This window comes from Sebastes umbrosus, chromosome 24 (assembly GCF_015220745.1).
Source record: "Sebastes umbrosus isolate fSebUmb1 chromosome 24, fSebUmb1.pri, whole genome shotgun sequence".
In the NCBI taxonomy this organism is placed as follows: domain Eukaryota; kingdom Metazoa; phylum Chordata; class Actinopteri; order Perciformes; family Sebastidae; genus Sebastes; species Sebastes umbrosus.
The window spans coordinates 12,364,692-12,381,593 of record NC_051292.1 but is presented as its reverse complement, the minus strand read 5'-3'; the positions used below and the strand labels follow the sequence as shown (position 1 = coordinate 12,381,593).

The 16,902-nt window shown below is 39.1% G+C and overlaps 1 protein-coding gene across 1 annotated transcript in view; it reads left to right on the top strand.

Annotated features, from left to right (window-relative positions):
• The window catches only part of LOC119483773 (NACHT, LRR and PYD domains-containing protein 12-like), a 28,405-nt gene extending 17,120 nt beyond the window's left edge, over positions 1–11,285 (top strand). Inside the window, exons 7-12 of the mRNA XM_037762241.1 lie at positions 2,358–2,531; positions 4,833–5,006; positions 5,908–6,081; positions 6,749–6,922; positions 7,584–7,757; positions 10,099–11,285. Of these exons, the coding sequence (XP_037618169.1) occupies positions 2,358–2,531; positions 4,833–5,006; positions 5,908–6,081; positions 6,749–6,922; positions 7,584–7,757; positions 10,099–10,117 (889 nt within the window). The 3' untranslated portion in view covers positions 10,118–11,285. The remainder of the gene's footprint in view (positions 1–2,357; positions 2,532–4,832; positions 5,007–5,907; positions 6,082–6,748; positions 6,923–7,583; positions 7,758–10,098) is intronic.
• The last annotated feature ends 5,617 nt before the right edge of the window (positions 11,286–16,902 follow it).

The window sequence follows — 16,902 nt, the reverse complement described above, 5'->3', positions numbered from 1 at the left end:
TTCCATTATCATTATAGGTCATGTAATCTTTAAATTCTTTCTCCATGTATTTTTGGCAATTATAATCATTTAAAAGGCTTGTGTTCAGTCTCCATAGAGTTTCTTTTGGTTTGTTGTCTAAGTGTACTGACAAATACACCCCTGCATGGTCAGAAATGTCTCTAACACCTATATCACATTTTAAAATCCTGTGTCTATCTAAATTAAACATAAAAAATAATCAATTCTGGAATACACACCGTGAGGGTAGGAGAAACAAGTAAAGCGCTTATCATGTGGGTATAAATCCCTCCATATGTCATGCCTGTTTCTTTGAGCATTTCTTTTTTTCTTTTTTTTTTTTACATACAAGGCTTCCGGCTGCATCTTTTTTGTTCTATTTGACGAGTCAAACGGGACCGGTGTTGAAAAACACTCTGAGTTTGGCTGGGTGTAGAGTTTGGAACCGGAGCCCCTTTTCCTTTAGTGCCTTTCTGATGGCGGAGTAAGCCTTTCTCTTTGTGATTATTTCGGTCGGATAGTCTTGCTCAAAAAACACTCTTTTTCCATCTTGGTGGATCTCTTTTCTTCCAGGCGGTGCGAAGAACTAGTTCCTTAGTTTTATATTCCAAAAAATAGACGACAATCGACCTTTGGTTTGAACCTGGTGGTGGTTTGACTCCGAGGGACCTGTGGCAGCGTTGTATACGGAGGGGGGCTCCGTTCTAATAAAGTTTTCAAGGAAGTCCTGAATGATTTCTCCCTCGGCCCCTCCGGGGATATGTTGTATCTGCGTGAACGCGCTTCCAGGTCCGTTAATTTGGCTTGAAAGTCCTCATGGAGCTCAAATGTGTGGGAAAGCAACTCTTTAGTCTCGGCACTCCATTCTTCCACATCAGCCAGTCTCTGCTCCGTCTCCTCGACTCTGTCTGTTATTTCTTTTAGATCAGTAACAATGACGTTTAACTTCTGGTTAATTTCCCTTCTGAAATCGGCTAGTTCCCTTTTGAGTTGTCCAATAGTTTCAATAAACTCTCTCTTCACGTCCAAACGGACCGCCTGTATTTCGGCAATAATGTTAGCTTGAATAGCCTCCATTTCCTCGTGCTCAGCTTTGCAGCTAGCACCGTTGCCTGTGTCCTCACTTTCGCTCGGTAATTTATCGTTTGTCTCTACATTTTGCTACGGTTTTCCTCTAGTCTTTAGTTTGTTTCCCCCTTTCATGCTACTTTAAACAACTTTTTTTTGTGTGAAAAAAACAGGTATTTGTAAAGGGGGAAGTTTATATAATTTAATATAAGTTTATATATTCTGTTTTAAATGCTGATACACTGATATCATCTTTCTGATGACATTATGTTGAAAATAATGCAACCTCATTGGTTCATTAATTGTGTTTGTGAGCTGAATACGTTTGATGCTCAGAAAAGAGTGTTAATGACAAAACGCCATGCAGTCATCAACATATCTAATTATGTACAGGTCTAATATTATTACGCGATTTGTTTCATTTCTCTATCGTTTGGCAGCAGTCACTGAATTTTCCCATTTATGGTCGTGAACCTGACAGCAGCAGGTAGCTAGCAAAGAGAGGTCAACTTTATCAACTGTATTATTACGGCATGGACACACATCCAACGTCAGGAGCGCGTGGCGGCTGCGTGGCGTGTTGTTTTTTATTTAGGCGTCCATGTTAACAGGTTAGAGCAGCCACACTGCCCGCATGAGACGCGCGTCTGCTTTATAGAATAGAGGTCTCGCCTATTTTTGACGCGCAACAACAGACAGTGAAAGTGATCTATTGACTATATTAACATCATATCAGCTGCTACATTAATACAGTTTCCATGTCTAGACATCTGTAGAATATGTCACAGACAGTGAAGGTGATCTATTGACTGTATATTGACATCATACCAGCAAGATTACTACAGTTTCGAGGTCTATCTGTAGAATATGTTACGGAGATGAAAAAAAGTAAAGACTTATTTTTAAATCAACACTTCCTGCCTTCATTTAAAAATAAAAAGCCCTTAGGCGTTTTTTCTATGGACCGAATTCCTTCATATGTTAACACAAGGCTTTTATTCTGAAATATGAGCAGTCAGTGCTGTGGAACTTGCAGTGACTTGGAGAGCTCCATGAATTGATAAAGTCTGGGTTTTAAATCAACACTTCCTGCTTTCATTTCAAAATAAAAGAGTGATGAAAATTATTGTTTCATGTCAAACAGTGAGATAAGATTAGCTGAACCACTGATGTGAGGAGCAAATGTTAATCAAAAAAGTATATATCAAACTGTTTAGTCATCAAATGCATGTAGTAAATATAAACTGTCCTCTTTCATAACATATTTTGTAATTTTTGTGTCATCACAGACTTTATGGCAGTGGACTCTCAGATACTCACTGTGAAGTTGTGGCCTCAGCTCTGAAGTCCAAACCCTCCCATCTGAGAGAGCTGAACCTGAGCCTCAACGAGCTGCAGGATTCAGGAGTGAAGCTGCTTTCTGCTGGACTGAAGACTCCAAACTGTAGACTGGAGACTCTGAGGTCAGTTCACTGACTGTAGTTTATGTAGTTTGTACACACACTCTCTACACACTGGCTCTCCTCCAGATGGCTCTAGAGAGGGACATTCACGTTTTTACGTCGGCCACCGTAGCTCTCCAACACGCTTGGCACACAGGAGAGGCTTCAGTTGGTTGTAATCTCCTCACCGCTAGATACCGCCAGATCCTACACACTGGACATTTAACCACAGACTTTATTTCAGGCACCTAACTAAAAACCCATTCAAAAAACCCATTGACTTCCAGACGAGGGAACAGGAAGTGCTAAAATGCTAACTCATTTCTGGGTTTTAGGACTCATTCCTGCAGCACTCTATTTGAACATGTCTAAAGGTGCAGCACTCTTCAACAAACACCTATTGCACCAACTTAAAGGTACATTAGTGATGATTATGAACTACACCATCTAATCAGAGGTTTCTATGGTTCTAAGTTATTCCCACGTTCTTTTTGACAGCAGATCTAACTGTGATCTGTTTTCATGTCAGCATTGTCTAATTATTTGAAGCAAAAACCAAATAAATATTCTGCATCTGAAACATCTTTGCAGGTTCATATTTTTTTCAAGTCTATCTGAATACAATACTCACGTGTTCATATGAACATTCAAAGAGTTATTGATGTATGTCATCATTCCTTCTGTCTGTGAAGCAATCCCCGTATAACCCGAGTGTTACGAGATGAGGACTAAATCCACAGTCTTGTTCTGTGTAAAATGACCTGTAAAGTTGATCTTAAACTAACCGGAGGCTTCAGCAGTCTGAGTTAGATGTATTAGGGCTGGGTGACATGGAGAAAATAAAATATCACAATATTTTTTTGTGTAAATGACCAATAATAGAACAGCTAGAACAGTCTGGTAAGTTCAGAGAATGACATCACTTTACTGTAATGTAGCCTTTAAAACCAGGAAGAGACAACACTTACAACACAACACAATATTACTAGGGCTGTCAATCCATTAAAATATTTAATCACGATTAATTGCAAATTATTCACACATTTTTTATCTGTTCAAAATGTACCTTAAAGGGAGATTTAAATATATGTATATATTTATTATTAGAAATCAATTAACTGTTAGTTAAATAACTCCAACGACAACTTTGAATATTCAGGCTTTACTCCAACTTGAGCTCGACATCAACAACAGCGGCTACAGCCAGCACATCAACAAAACCTAAAGTAAGACACTTAACACATGCGCAGTAGGTAACCAAGCACTTAACATTAACAACACAAAACAATGACAGATATTGTCCACAAAACCCTCATAGGTACTGCATAAAAAATACGCTCCAATCATAACATGGCAAACTGCAGCCCAACAGACAACAACAGCTGTCAGTGTGCTGACTTGACTATGACTTGACCCAAACTGCATGTGATTATCATAAAGTGGGCATGTCTGTAAAGGGGAGACTCGTGGGTACCCATAGAACCCATTTACATTCACATATCTGGAGGTCAGAGGTCAAGGGACCCCTTTGAAGATGGCCATGCCAGTTTTTCCTCGCCAAACTTAAGCGCAAGATTGGAGCGTTATTTAACCTCCTTCCCGACGAGCTAGTTTGACATGGTTGGTACCGATGGATTCATCAGGTTTTCTAGGTTCATATGATACCAGTATCTTCACTCTAGCTTTAAAACTGGGCTGCTTCAACCTCCGGAAGATCGATTGCGTTGATGCTTTAAAAAAAATAGTGGCGTTAAAACGATTAACTTTGACAACCCTAGATATTAGGGATATCCAAAAACTGTAGTCTTGTCACAGCATCCTCTGAACCCCGAGTCACAAAGTCAAATATGGTCTGAAAAATCTACAGAGGAGTCTGGAAATTTGAGTCAGGAAAAGTCTGGAATATAAAATGTAAGATGTGTAGGAACCCTGAATATTTGTTCTAAATTGATCAAGTTTACTTCATGAAGTAGAAATATTTCTCTGGTTTCTGATTGTTTCAATGTATTTCACAAATCATGTCTGATCATTGATATATTGATCATTCAGCACACACATAGATGAACACAGAGATCAGCAGCATGTTATTGATGTGTGTTGACATGAATAGGTGTATGACTGTTGTGGTGACATTTGGATGATGTCTGTAGAAGGCTGACATTATGATGATCCACAATAACACAATGACAAAGTCACTCTACTCATTTTAGGGAAAAGATCATTGATTAGGACATAGTAATGTTGAGCTACACAATTAAAACCTGAACACATCTGATTGGATTATAAAGTGATTTTTATCTTCATCATTTATTCTTTATTCAGATTGTATGGCTGCAGTTTGTCAGAGATCAGCTGTGCTTCTCTGGCCTCAGCTCTGAAATCCAACCCCTCCCATCTGAGAGAGCTGGATCTGGATGACAACGAGCTGCAGGATTCAGGAGTGAAGGTCCTGTGTGGTTTTCTGGAGAGTCCACACTGTAGACTGGAGACTCTGAGGTCAGTAGAGGGTCGGAGTCGGTCCATGCTGGTTTCAGCAGTATTGTTGTGATGTGTTTCCTCCGTTAAGCTGTGAGAGGAGAACGGTGACACACAGAGAGAGAACAGTTAACCAATCAGATAAGCCAGATGCTTGTTGTGATCATGTGTTAGAGTTGATGTGAAGAAGATGTTGTTGTGTTCATGTCTTCAAGAAATAAAGCTGGATTACAGCTGACAGCATCACATCATGTATAGAGACAGTGGTTCTCATCCATCAAACTGTCGTACCATCATTGTCTGAAATCTGATTGACTCAGTCATTTACATCATGAACATGATGAACTGTGACCAGTGTTCCAGCTGGCCGGTCTGGTTTTGATTCAGTGATGACGTGCTGATACAAACTGAGGAGGTGTCATCCACGATGAAGGGTCTTGAAGGTCTTCATCATCATCATCACATTCCCTTTATACCCCTAAAACTCTATTAGTGGTAAAATTACTGCCCAAAATGTTTTGTCTCGTGCCCTCCGGCCGCTCACATAAGACACCTCTCCGTCTCAAAGTCCTGGGATGGGTTTGTATCCCAGTCTGTCCCTGGTGCTAATAGAGGGGCGGCATCATTGTTTTTCACCTAGAGCAGGGGGCACTGTAGTATTGTCACAGCGTCCTCTGAACCCCAAGTCACAAAGTCAAATATGGTCTGAAAAATCTACAGAGAAGTCTGGAAATTTGAGTCAGGAAAAGTCTGGAATATAAAATGTAAAATGTGTAGGAACCCTGAATATTTGTTCTAAATTGATCAAGTTTACTTCATGAAGTAGAAATATTTATCTGGTTTCTGATTGTTTCAACATGTTCCACAAATAATGTCTGGATTATAAAGTGATTTTTATCTTCATCATTTATTCTTTATTCAGATTGAGGGACTGCAGTTTGTCAGAGATCAGCTGTGCTTCTCTGGTCTCAGCTCTGAAGTCCAACCCCTCCCATCTGAGAGAGCTGGATCTGGATGACAACGAGCTGCAGGATTCAGGAGTGAAGGTCCTGTGTGGTTTTCTGGAGAATCCACACTGTAGACTGGAGACTCTGAGGTCAGTTCACTGACTCTCTGTTACTGTTAGAGATCTTATATGTTTAATGAACAATTGAACCTGATTTATGTACAAACATAACTTACATCCATAAAGTTGTTAATGTCCTTTTTCTTCATATTTTCATGTTTCTTGAACTAAATTTAGTCTGCAGTCACAAAAGACTTGTTTCTTAAAGAAAGTGTAGAAAATGTCCACTGTTAGTTGTTAAAGTAAATTATTTTTTATCATTGTTGGTAAATGGTCACATCTGGATACAGAAGATCCTCTCAACTAATATTGGTTTGAAATTGATCAAGTTTACTTCATGAAGTAGAAATATTTCTCTGGTTTCTGATTGTTTCAACATGTTCCACAAATCATGTCTGATCATTGATATATTGATCCTTCAGCACACACACATAGATGAACACCGAGATCAGCAGCATGTTATTGATGTGTGTTGACATGAATACGTGTATGACTGTTGTGGTGACATCTGGATGATGTCTGTAGAAGGCTGACATTATGATGATCCACAATAACACAATGACAAAGTCACTCTACTCATTTTAGGGAAAAGATCATTGATTAGGACATAGTGATGTTGAGCTACACATTTAAAACCTGAACACATCTAACTGGATTATAAAGTGATTTTTATCTTCATCATTTATTCTTTATTCAGATTGAGTGGCTGCAGTTTGTTAGAGATCAGCTGTGCTTCTCTGGCCTCAGCTCTGAAGTCCAACCCCTCCCATCAGAGAGAGCTGGATCTGAGTAACAACAACCTGCAGGATTCAGGAGTGAAGGTCCTGTGTGGTTTTCTGGAGAGTCCACACTGTAGACTGGAGACTCTGAGGTCAGTTCACTGACTCTCTGTTACTGTTAAAGATCTTATATGTTTAATGAACAATTGAACCTGATTTATGTACAAACATAACTTACATCCATAAAGTTGTTAATGTCCTTTTCTTCATATTTTCATGTTTCTTGAACTAAATTTAGTCTGCAGTCACAAAAGACTTGTTTCTTAAAGAAAGTGTAGAAAATGTCCACTGTTAGTTGTTAAAGTAAATTATTTTTTATCATTGTTGGTAAATGGTCACATCTGGATACAGAAGATCCTCTCAACTAATATTGGTTTGAAATTGATCAAGTTTACTTCATGAAGTAGAAATATTTCTCTGGTTTCTGATTGTTTCAACGTGTTCCACAAATAATGTCTGATCATCGATATTGATCCTTCAGCACACACACATAGATGAACACAGAGATCAGCAGCATGTTATTGATGTGTGTTGCCATGAACAGGTGTATGAATGTTGTGGTGACATTTGGATGATGTCTGTAGAAGGCTGACATGATGATCCACAATAACACAATGACAAAGTCACTCTACTCATTTTAGGGAAAAGATCATTGATTAGGACATAGTGATGTTGAGCTACACATTTAAAACCTGAACACATCTGATTGGATTATAAAGTGATTTTTATCTTCATCATTTATTCTTTATTCAGATTGAGTGTCTGCAGTTTGTCAGAGATCAGCTGTGCTTCTCTGGCCTCAGCTCTGAAGTCCAACCCCTCCCATCTGAGAGAGCTGGAGCTGACCCGAAACGAGCTGCAGGAATCAGACGTGAAGCTGCTGTCTGATCTTGAGGAGAGTCCACACTGTAGACTGGAGACTCTGAGGTCAGTAGAGGGTCGGAGTCGGTCCATGCTGGTTTCAGCAGTATTGTTGTGATGTGTTTCCTCAGTTAAGCTGTGAGAGGAGAACGCTGACACACAGAGAGAGAACAGTTAACCAATCAGATAAGCCAGATGCTTGTTGTGATCATGTGTTAGAGTTGATGTGAAGAAGATGTTGTTGTGTTCATGTCTCCAGGAAATAAAGCTGGATTACAGCTGACAGCATCACATCATGTATAGAGACAGTGGTCCTCATCCATCAAACTGTCGTACCATCAAATCTGATCAGAAAGTGTGTGTTCTCATTGAGAGATGGAACCATCATAGAACCATGGTTACATTTAGTAACCATGTGGTCTTTATACAGACCAGAACCTTTGCTGAAGTCCAGTAATCACAGCTGACGTTTTACTGTTCAGTCTGTGTATGAACATGTAGGACCTTTAAAGAGGACCTATCAGGCTGATGTTCAGGTGCATACTTGTATTTTAGGTTTCTACTAGAACATGTTTACATGCTTTAATGTTCAAGTTCTCAGTTTTAAAGCTAGAGTGAAGATACTGGTATCATATGAAACTAGAAAAACCTGATGAATCCATCGGTACCAACCATGTCATACTAGCTTGTAGTGAAGGAGGTTAAATAACGCTCCAAACTTACTCTAAAGTTTGGCGAGGAAAAACTGTCATGGGCATCTTCAAAGGGGTCCCTTGACCTCTGACCTCCAGATATGTGAATGTGAATGGGTTCTATGGGTACCCACGAGTCTCCCCTTTACAGACATGCCCACTTTATGATAATCACATGCAGTTTGGGGCAAGTCATAGTCAAGTCAGCACACTGACACACTGACAGCTGTTGTCTGTTGGGCTGTAGTCTTCCATGTTCTGATTTGAGCATATTCATTTTATGCTAAATGCAGTACCTGTGAGGGTTTCCGGACAATATCTGTCATTGATTTGTGTTGTTAATTGATTTCCAATAATAAATATATACATTTATTTGCATAAAGCAAGCATATTTGTCCACTCCCATGTTGATAAGAGTATTAAATACTTGACAAACTCCCTTTAAGGTACATTTTGAACAGATATAAAATGTGTGATTAATTTGAGATTAATCACGATAAATCATGGACAATCATGCTATCAATCGCGACTAAATAATTTATTGGATTGACAGCCCTAATATTTACATATTTGTCATGTAATATTTAAAAGTAGATGAAACATTGAAATGTGACTGAAACCAACAGCAGTAAATCCATCATTAAAGTAAGCAGTGAAAAGCTCTCTGTTTCTGCAGTAATGATGCTCTCAGGACTCTCAGCAGTTTATTTCCACTGTGTGGATCATAAGATAATATTACACAGAGACAAAGAATTTGAACACATAATCCAGGCTAAAAGCAACACAGTTTAAACTGACACATGCAGAAAGGTCAGCGACTGTGTGAATGTGTAAATGAACAGACTTGTAATATCACTGCCCCGTCTAGAGCACCAGAGATCTGACTAGAACTACTTTGTGTACTCTGCTGAGTTAATGTGATCACATGTATTGTTATGACCTGTATGACAATAATGTAGCCTTCTTCTCTCAGCTGCAAACCCAGCGGTGTGAAACGGACATAAATGACATTTATATAACCACAATAACACAAAATCAGTACATGATCTCTTATCATATATTCATATATGATATTCATATAGTCACTCATCTGAATCAGCTTCTTGAGCCGTATGTTGCAGTGAGACACGTCAGAGTCGTGCTCCTACAGTCCCTCAGACTGAATGTGTTGCCTTGGTTAGTTTGCTACCAATACTTTTATGTATGCTGTGGGTGATTAGAAGATGTGAAAGTAAGCCTGCTTACCGCTGTGAATTATGTTTATAGATTTATTATTTACCTTCTCCTAAGTCTGTTTCACACCGCTGGGGTTGGAGCTGAAAGAATAAGACTAAAGTATTGTGATTCCTCCAGGAGATGAATAAAGTATCTTCTATTCTATTATATAAGAACACATCTAATCAACACATTGATTTAATGGAACACACGTGTAATTAGTTCTAGTCAGATCTATCGGGATATTAAAAGTCTGTTAATTTACACATTCACACAGTCAGCTGTCCTTCCTGCATCTGGCAGTTTAAACTGTGTTCATTTTAGTCTGGATTATGTGTTTATACGTTAACATGAGAGCTGAAAGGAAGCTGGCTACACTACACAGACTGAAGTCCCTTCTGCTCTTTATACTGGATGCTGACTGACAGCTGATGAAGGGAGTCTCTGTAAACACTGATGGATGACTTCTGTTGTCTTCTTCTTCTCTCATCAGATGGAAGTGGAGGTATTGATCTCTAACCACCATCATCCCTGTGTGTTCCTCTGGACCTGACAGAGTATCATCAGTGTATCTGGACTCTGTCCTTCTGCACAGTCTCTGCAGACACACTGAGACTCCTCCACTCCTTCTGCTCCACACTCAACCACCTCCTCCACCTGGACCTGGGTTTCACTTTGTCTTCATTCATTCATATATTCTGAAGCCAAAGTGCCTCTGCAGATCAGTTCTGTTTATAACAACAGAACTGTAGATTAACACATTTAAATAGGTGTTTCTGCTTTGCTTTCTGTTGCAGCTCCACCCTGTGGAACGATTTAGTTTTGCAGTTAATTTCCTCATACTACTAAATATATATATACCATATACAATATATATACCAATGCCAGCCTTTTTTCATATTATAACAGATTTGCTTGTAACAAACAGAAAGAAGTAGATAAAACCTGAACCTGAGGTTTCAGTTTCTCAACTAACTACAAACAGATTATGTCTGGATTTTGGTGGAAAGTCAGCTCCTTAATATTGTCTTTTGTATGTGATGTTTGATGTAAAACAAAACAAAAAAAATCCTGACTATCTGTTTTTTTGCTGCAAAACAAATCATATTTGTTAGTTTATTACAGATGTACGTGTCACCCTGCTAGTTTCACATTACATGGCTCAACACAGACACATGAAGTCAACCTGTGGAGCTTTTCCCCTCAGAAATCAATGTTGAGTCGCCGTTATCACCACCGTTCATGTTCTGTATTTTGTATAAATTATATTTTGCTTAGTGGTTCACCTTAATGCTCACTGTTTCCACAATGGACTTAATGGAGGTAGAAGGTATCGGGGAGCTGGACTGGACTCTGGAGCACATCTCTGCTGTAAAACTGTATAAAGCGTCTCCAGTGTCCACATTTAGATCTGATGTAGATGTGATCGTTCTGTCCAACTCAAACAACCCAACATCACATCCTCCTCGTTTCCGAAAAAGTTACCCTGCCCCCTCGTCATTTTTCTTGTCGTCCTTGGCTTGTTCCAGTTTCATGTGTTTCATAATTCGTTGATATTGTAGCCAGGACTATTCTCCATCTTGCTTCTTTGTTGCTAGTAGCTCAGCATGCTTACTGTCTAATGACGATTATGTATTTTCACCCACGTAGTTGTTGTATGTGGATTAAAAACGCCGTTGCATTCACACTTGTGTTCAACGTGGTCACTATGTGTCCCTGACCACCTCCGGAGGTTCGGCCGATCGGATCACGATTTGTCCTCAACTCGTTTTGGCATTTAGTGTCATGTGGTCGATCACTATCTGATCTGCCGGGTGTAAAGGGGCTATCTGTCTTCTGGTGGAAAGAACAGCTGAGAGAAAATGTGTCCTACTGACCACGCACCAGAGTCCCTAAAAGTAATCCCAACCTTGTGGCAACAGTTAGACCCTTTCCTGGTTCAACTTAAGCCAGGTCTTAAAGAAATAGTTTCCCCAGTTCGCCCGTCCAACATTTGGGTTGAACTGGAACTCAGACTGGGTCGGGCCTTATCACCCAACATCAGTGTTGGACCTGGACCTGGAAGTGGAGGCTGCTCTAGCAGCACATTAATGCTGGTTGGAAGGGAAACAACCACAGATATGTTGACCATACCGGGGCGGCTAATGAAAGCTCTGTGTTTGCTCATGCTGACCTTTCCTTGCTTTCACTCTCTGGATGAAGCAGAGAGATGAAAGCAGGTCACACATAGAATTACATCTCAAAGAATGTAATGTGTGCAGAGATGAGATGATCCAAAGAGCTGAATCCACATCATTTAATGCTTAACGTAAAGTATATGGGATTTCTAGTTAATGGGCTCAAACATGAAGAGCTACTGGTGTGCTCATTTGGTGATGTTATGTTTAAAGGGTAGATTCACCCACATTACAAAAAGACATATTTCCCTCTTGTGGTATCTCTCCATGCAGGCTTCATCTTTCCCGAACCCTAACCTAACCAAACCTTAACAAGTAGCATCATATCATGTCATATTTAATGGCATTATATCAGAAAATGTCTCATTTGGAGGACACATTTCTGATACACTGTCTACTTTTACCCATTTTCATTCATCTCTTTTCTTGTGAATGTCTGGATCATTTCCCTCTATTCAAATAAAACATTCTGCTCACACCCTGTAGACGAACAGTATGCATCCTAAAGGTTTGCAGGTAGACACAGCTTTGTAAGAGGTTGGAACCACTGACCCAGAGTAATGACCTAATGGGGAAAATAGTGGACAAAAAGCCTGTCCGCTGGCATCACTGTCACATACTAAAACGACACAATCTACTGAGCTTTGAGAGCTTTACTCATTTTTGTTTTCTCAAATTAGTCTTTAAATGTGTTAATAGTCTAGAGCACGGGTCAGTAACCTGCGTCTCTTCAGCCCCTCTCCAGTGGCTCCCTGTGTATTTTTAAAAATGGAAATGAATAACTGTTTTTTGTTTACATTTTCATTTTTATTTATCATTGTTGTAGATCTATGGTACGACGGAGTATTAGGGCCACATTGAGGGAAAAAAATAAATCTGAGATTTAAAGAATAAAGTCATAGGTTTACGAGAAAAAAGTTGTAATATTATGAACATTTCTTGTAAAGTTATGACTTTATTGTCATAATATTACAACTTTTTTTCTCGTTAAGTTATGACTATTCTCGTCATATTACGACTTTATTCTTGCTAAGTTATGACTTTATTCTCGTCATATTATGACTTTATTCTTGCTAAGTTATGACTTTATTCTCGTATTATTACAACTTTTTTTACTCGTAAAGTTATCACTTTATCCTCGTAATATTACAGCTTTTTTTCTCGTTAAGTTATGACTTTATTCTCATAAATTTACGACCTTTTTTCTCGAAAGGTTATCACTTTATTCTCGTAATATTACAACTTTTTTTCTCATAAAGTTATGACTTTATTCTCGTAATATTCTGACCTTATTCTGGATTTCCCAGATGTTTTTTCCCTCAATGTGACCCTAATACGCCGTAGTACATTTGCTCTTTGGCCCTCACTGCATTAGGCTTACAGTATATACTATATACTTGGACTATAAACTGTGTTACCTTCATCACAATGCCTAAATGTTTTGCGGCTCCAGACAGATTTTTTTTCTCCCCCTAAAATGTCTCTTTTCATAGTAACGGTTGCTGACCCCTGGTCTAGCCCCAGAGCCTCTGTCCAGATATATCCAACGACAAGACAGCAGTAGAGTAACTCGGAGCAGCTGTAAAATACCACATCGTAGAACTACATTTGGATCAGCTTTCTCCATAAAGGTCCGTCAACTCTGGAACACATTACCAACCAAAATAAAATTAATTCCAGATATAAAGTCCTTCACAGCAAAGGTTAAGTGCTGGCTAAAAGCAAACCAGAGCTGTATCCATTTTTAGCTCATTTTACTGTAAATTACCAAGCCATTTCAACAGTATTAACCTGTTATTGCTTAAAACAGTGCTTTACTGTCAATACAAAAAAAAACCTGTTAAATTACGTTCGTAGGCCGTTTTTTAACTGAACTATAATGCATTCTTAAAAAATGGCACTTTACTGCTGATCAGCTGTCTAAAGTATCATCAGTAACAGTTTCATGCTGTATTTTTTTTAATCCTGGGACCTGATCTGCTCATGTGAGGCTTGTACATTGTACATGATTGTAAAAATCAGTGAATTAGCTCTGTAATGTTCCTAACCCACATATTGTTCTGGTTTGCATTCTGTGCTTGTAGCCAGCTATAAGACTATTGACTAAGTGTCAACAAGTCAATTATAGCCTTTTTCCTAACAAGTGCTTTTAATTGTATTTAGTGTGACTATTCCTATGTCTGTAACCTGCTAAGTCTATTCATCTAGGCAAAAAATAATGTTTATTAAAATGTATGTAAAAAAAATACAACCTAAATAGTGCATTAAAACAAATCAGTAAGATAATGTAAAAGAAAGGTGGAAAAACAGCTATATAATGTATCTTTAAACCGTAAATGAACTGTAAAATACTGTGAAATTAATAAAAAACAACCAGTTCAAACTGTGATTTTCATTAACAGTACAAAGCTGTAAATTTCAGCGACAGTATAATAATGTTAATTTTAGAGTGACATAAAGGCAAACCTGCTTTCTCAACAGTGTGGTGTAGGTGTATTGGTGTATTGGAGTAGGCTATGTATGATGTGTATTTTATTGTATTTTCATATTCGCAGTGTATTGTGGTTTTGTCATATAGATAGCTGTATATTTTAATTGTTCTGTACATGTAAAAGCCCAACTAGGGACACAAGAAAATTAGCTATAAACTCTCTGTGCAGCACATCAGTTACATGCCCTGTATTGGAACTATGTTAAATTGCATCGTCCCTATCAAATACAAATTAGATACCATCTCTGCATGGACAGACCTGTTCTTCTGGAATCATTTACTTTTGATGAATTATCCAATTTATATAGCACCTTTCAAACAAGTCAAATGCAATTCAAAGTGCTGGACAGACGATTGACAAAAAATATAGAGAGTTAAAAATTGGATTTAGAGACTAATGCACACCAAAACAACCAAGATTAAAGTTTACTGAATAATAAAGCAATAAGAGATGGGTATTTAAGATAATAAAATACAAGGAAATAAGAAATAACAATACAAATAAATAAATACAAATTGCGAAACTACACAAAACAAGCAGATTGTATTAAAATAATACAATTTTAATCAAATACAATAGAACAAAAGAGATAATATAATCAGCAATAAAATGTTGTTTAAAAAATGAATGATTACAGCAGTTTCTGATGATATCGTTTGTTTTCTGGAAGGGATACGTCGCTGCTGCCTCGTACGTAGAAGCAGAGGATGAATAGAGGGAGGAATGATGAATACGGGACGTATAAAGGACAGAGAGACGGACTCGGAGAAGATGGATGAGAAAGAAGAAAATGCTTCTTTATTACAGACAGAGTGGTAATGAGTGGATGTTCTGAAGCTGAATTCTCTTCGCCCAGCAACTGACACACACACCTCACATCATTGTCACTCTGTACCTACCTCCCAACTTCATTCATCTTTCTTTCATCCTCCATCATGTGTCGGGTGGGGGGGGGTTTGGGTATTTGTGGTGGTTATTGGCGAGGTGGCGTCCCTCCGTCACTCTGTCCACTTCCTGTCTGAGGGATTAGAAAACCCTCTCTTTGTCTTCTGTCATTTGGACACGACTTTTCAGCCTTTCTGTGCCCTTTGATGTGCATCCCACGCTTCTTTTTACAATCTTACGCCCTTTCTTCCAAGTTCAAACTGACCCCAGGACTGTGTGTGTGTGTGTGTGTATGTGTGTGTGCAGTCAGTGTGGCTCCAGGCCCTCATGCGTCAGAGGGCCTTTTTCTCTCTGTGGCCCCTGAGCAAACATATTAAGAACTACCTTATCACTGCTTATACAGCCAGGGCCACACACACACACACACACGTTAAACACAAGCCTAAACACACACACACACACCACATTCACAAAAAAAGATAGCTTTGACTCCGAACACACAAAGCTCGCCGCCAAACTGCCCAAATGTCACCGATCCATCACGGCGGAAGAGGCGGGGGCTAGAGCGCCTTCCGGGCCAGTCATTGGTTGACGCTGTGGCGTCGGTCAGTCATTCAGGGGCAAACTCAGGTTTATAAAGGCGGCAGTGGAAAAAGGAACGTATACGCTTGACAAGCCTTCTTCAAGAGGCGCATCCGTGGAACATGAACTGACTTTGTTATACAGATAAAAAAAAAACAAGAAAGATATTTAACTGTAAAGTTGTTGAGAAGTAGACGAATACCATCGCCTGGTTGAAAAACGTAGCTTAGAAAGCTCATCAGAATATCTAGAGCGAGCGCGTCGGCGAATATCTACGCCCTCGGCAGCGTTCACATCGACGGGAACAACAGGAAGTGGGACGGTTCGGGAGAATGAGTTGAGCGCGAGAAGAAGCAACAAAGTTTGAGAACCCGTATGTCAGAAAACCTTCCGAACTTCCGGAGAAAGTTGCGATAATAGATCCGCGCTACATAAATAACTCGCTACTCTTTAAGTGCTCGGTATCAGCAGCAGCCATGATGAACAGTGCAGCGCCGGTGTTGATCAGCGTGATGAAGGTAGTCATGATGATGATGCTTCTTGGGACGGGACTGGAGGCAGCACCTGCTGAGAGAGGTAAGGAAGCTGTTGAGATGACAGGAAGTAGCTGCACGTGGGAGCTATGGTATGGTTAAAGTTAGGGGAAGTCCGTGTTACGGCAAACACTACAGTTAAGAACGTTGTCGTCCAATATGAAAAGACCTCTAGGATACTGAGCTGGGCAGACCAAACAGGATGATCATTTCCTGAGAATACATCATCGGGTAATCACCTAAACCAGGGGTCAGCAACCTGTGTCTCTTCAGCCCCTCTCCAGTGGCTCTCTGTGGATTTTTAAAAATGGAAATGAATAACTTTTCTGTTTACATTTTCATTTTTATGATCACCAATCTGAGATTTAGAAAATAAAGTCGTAATATTATGAGAATAAAGTCATAATATTATAAAGTAGTAGTACGTGTTATTTTTCTCGTAAAGTTATGACTTTATTCTCATATTACAACTTTTTTTCTCGCTAAATTGTGACTTTATTCTCGTAATATTCCGACTTTTTTTTCTCGTTATTTTATGACTTTATTCTCGTTATATTACAACTTTTTTTCTCGTAATATTCAGACTTTATTCTGTAAATCTCAGATGTTTTTTCCCTCAATGTGGCCCTAATACT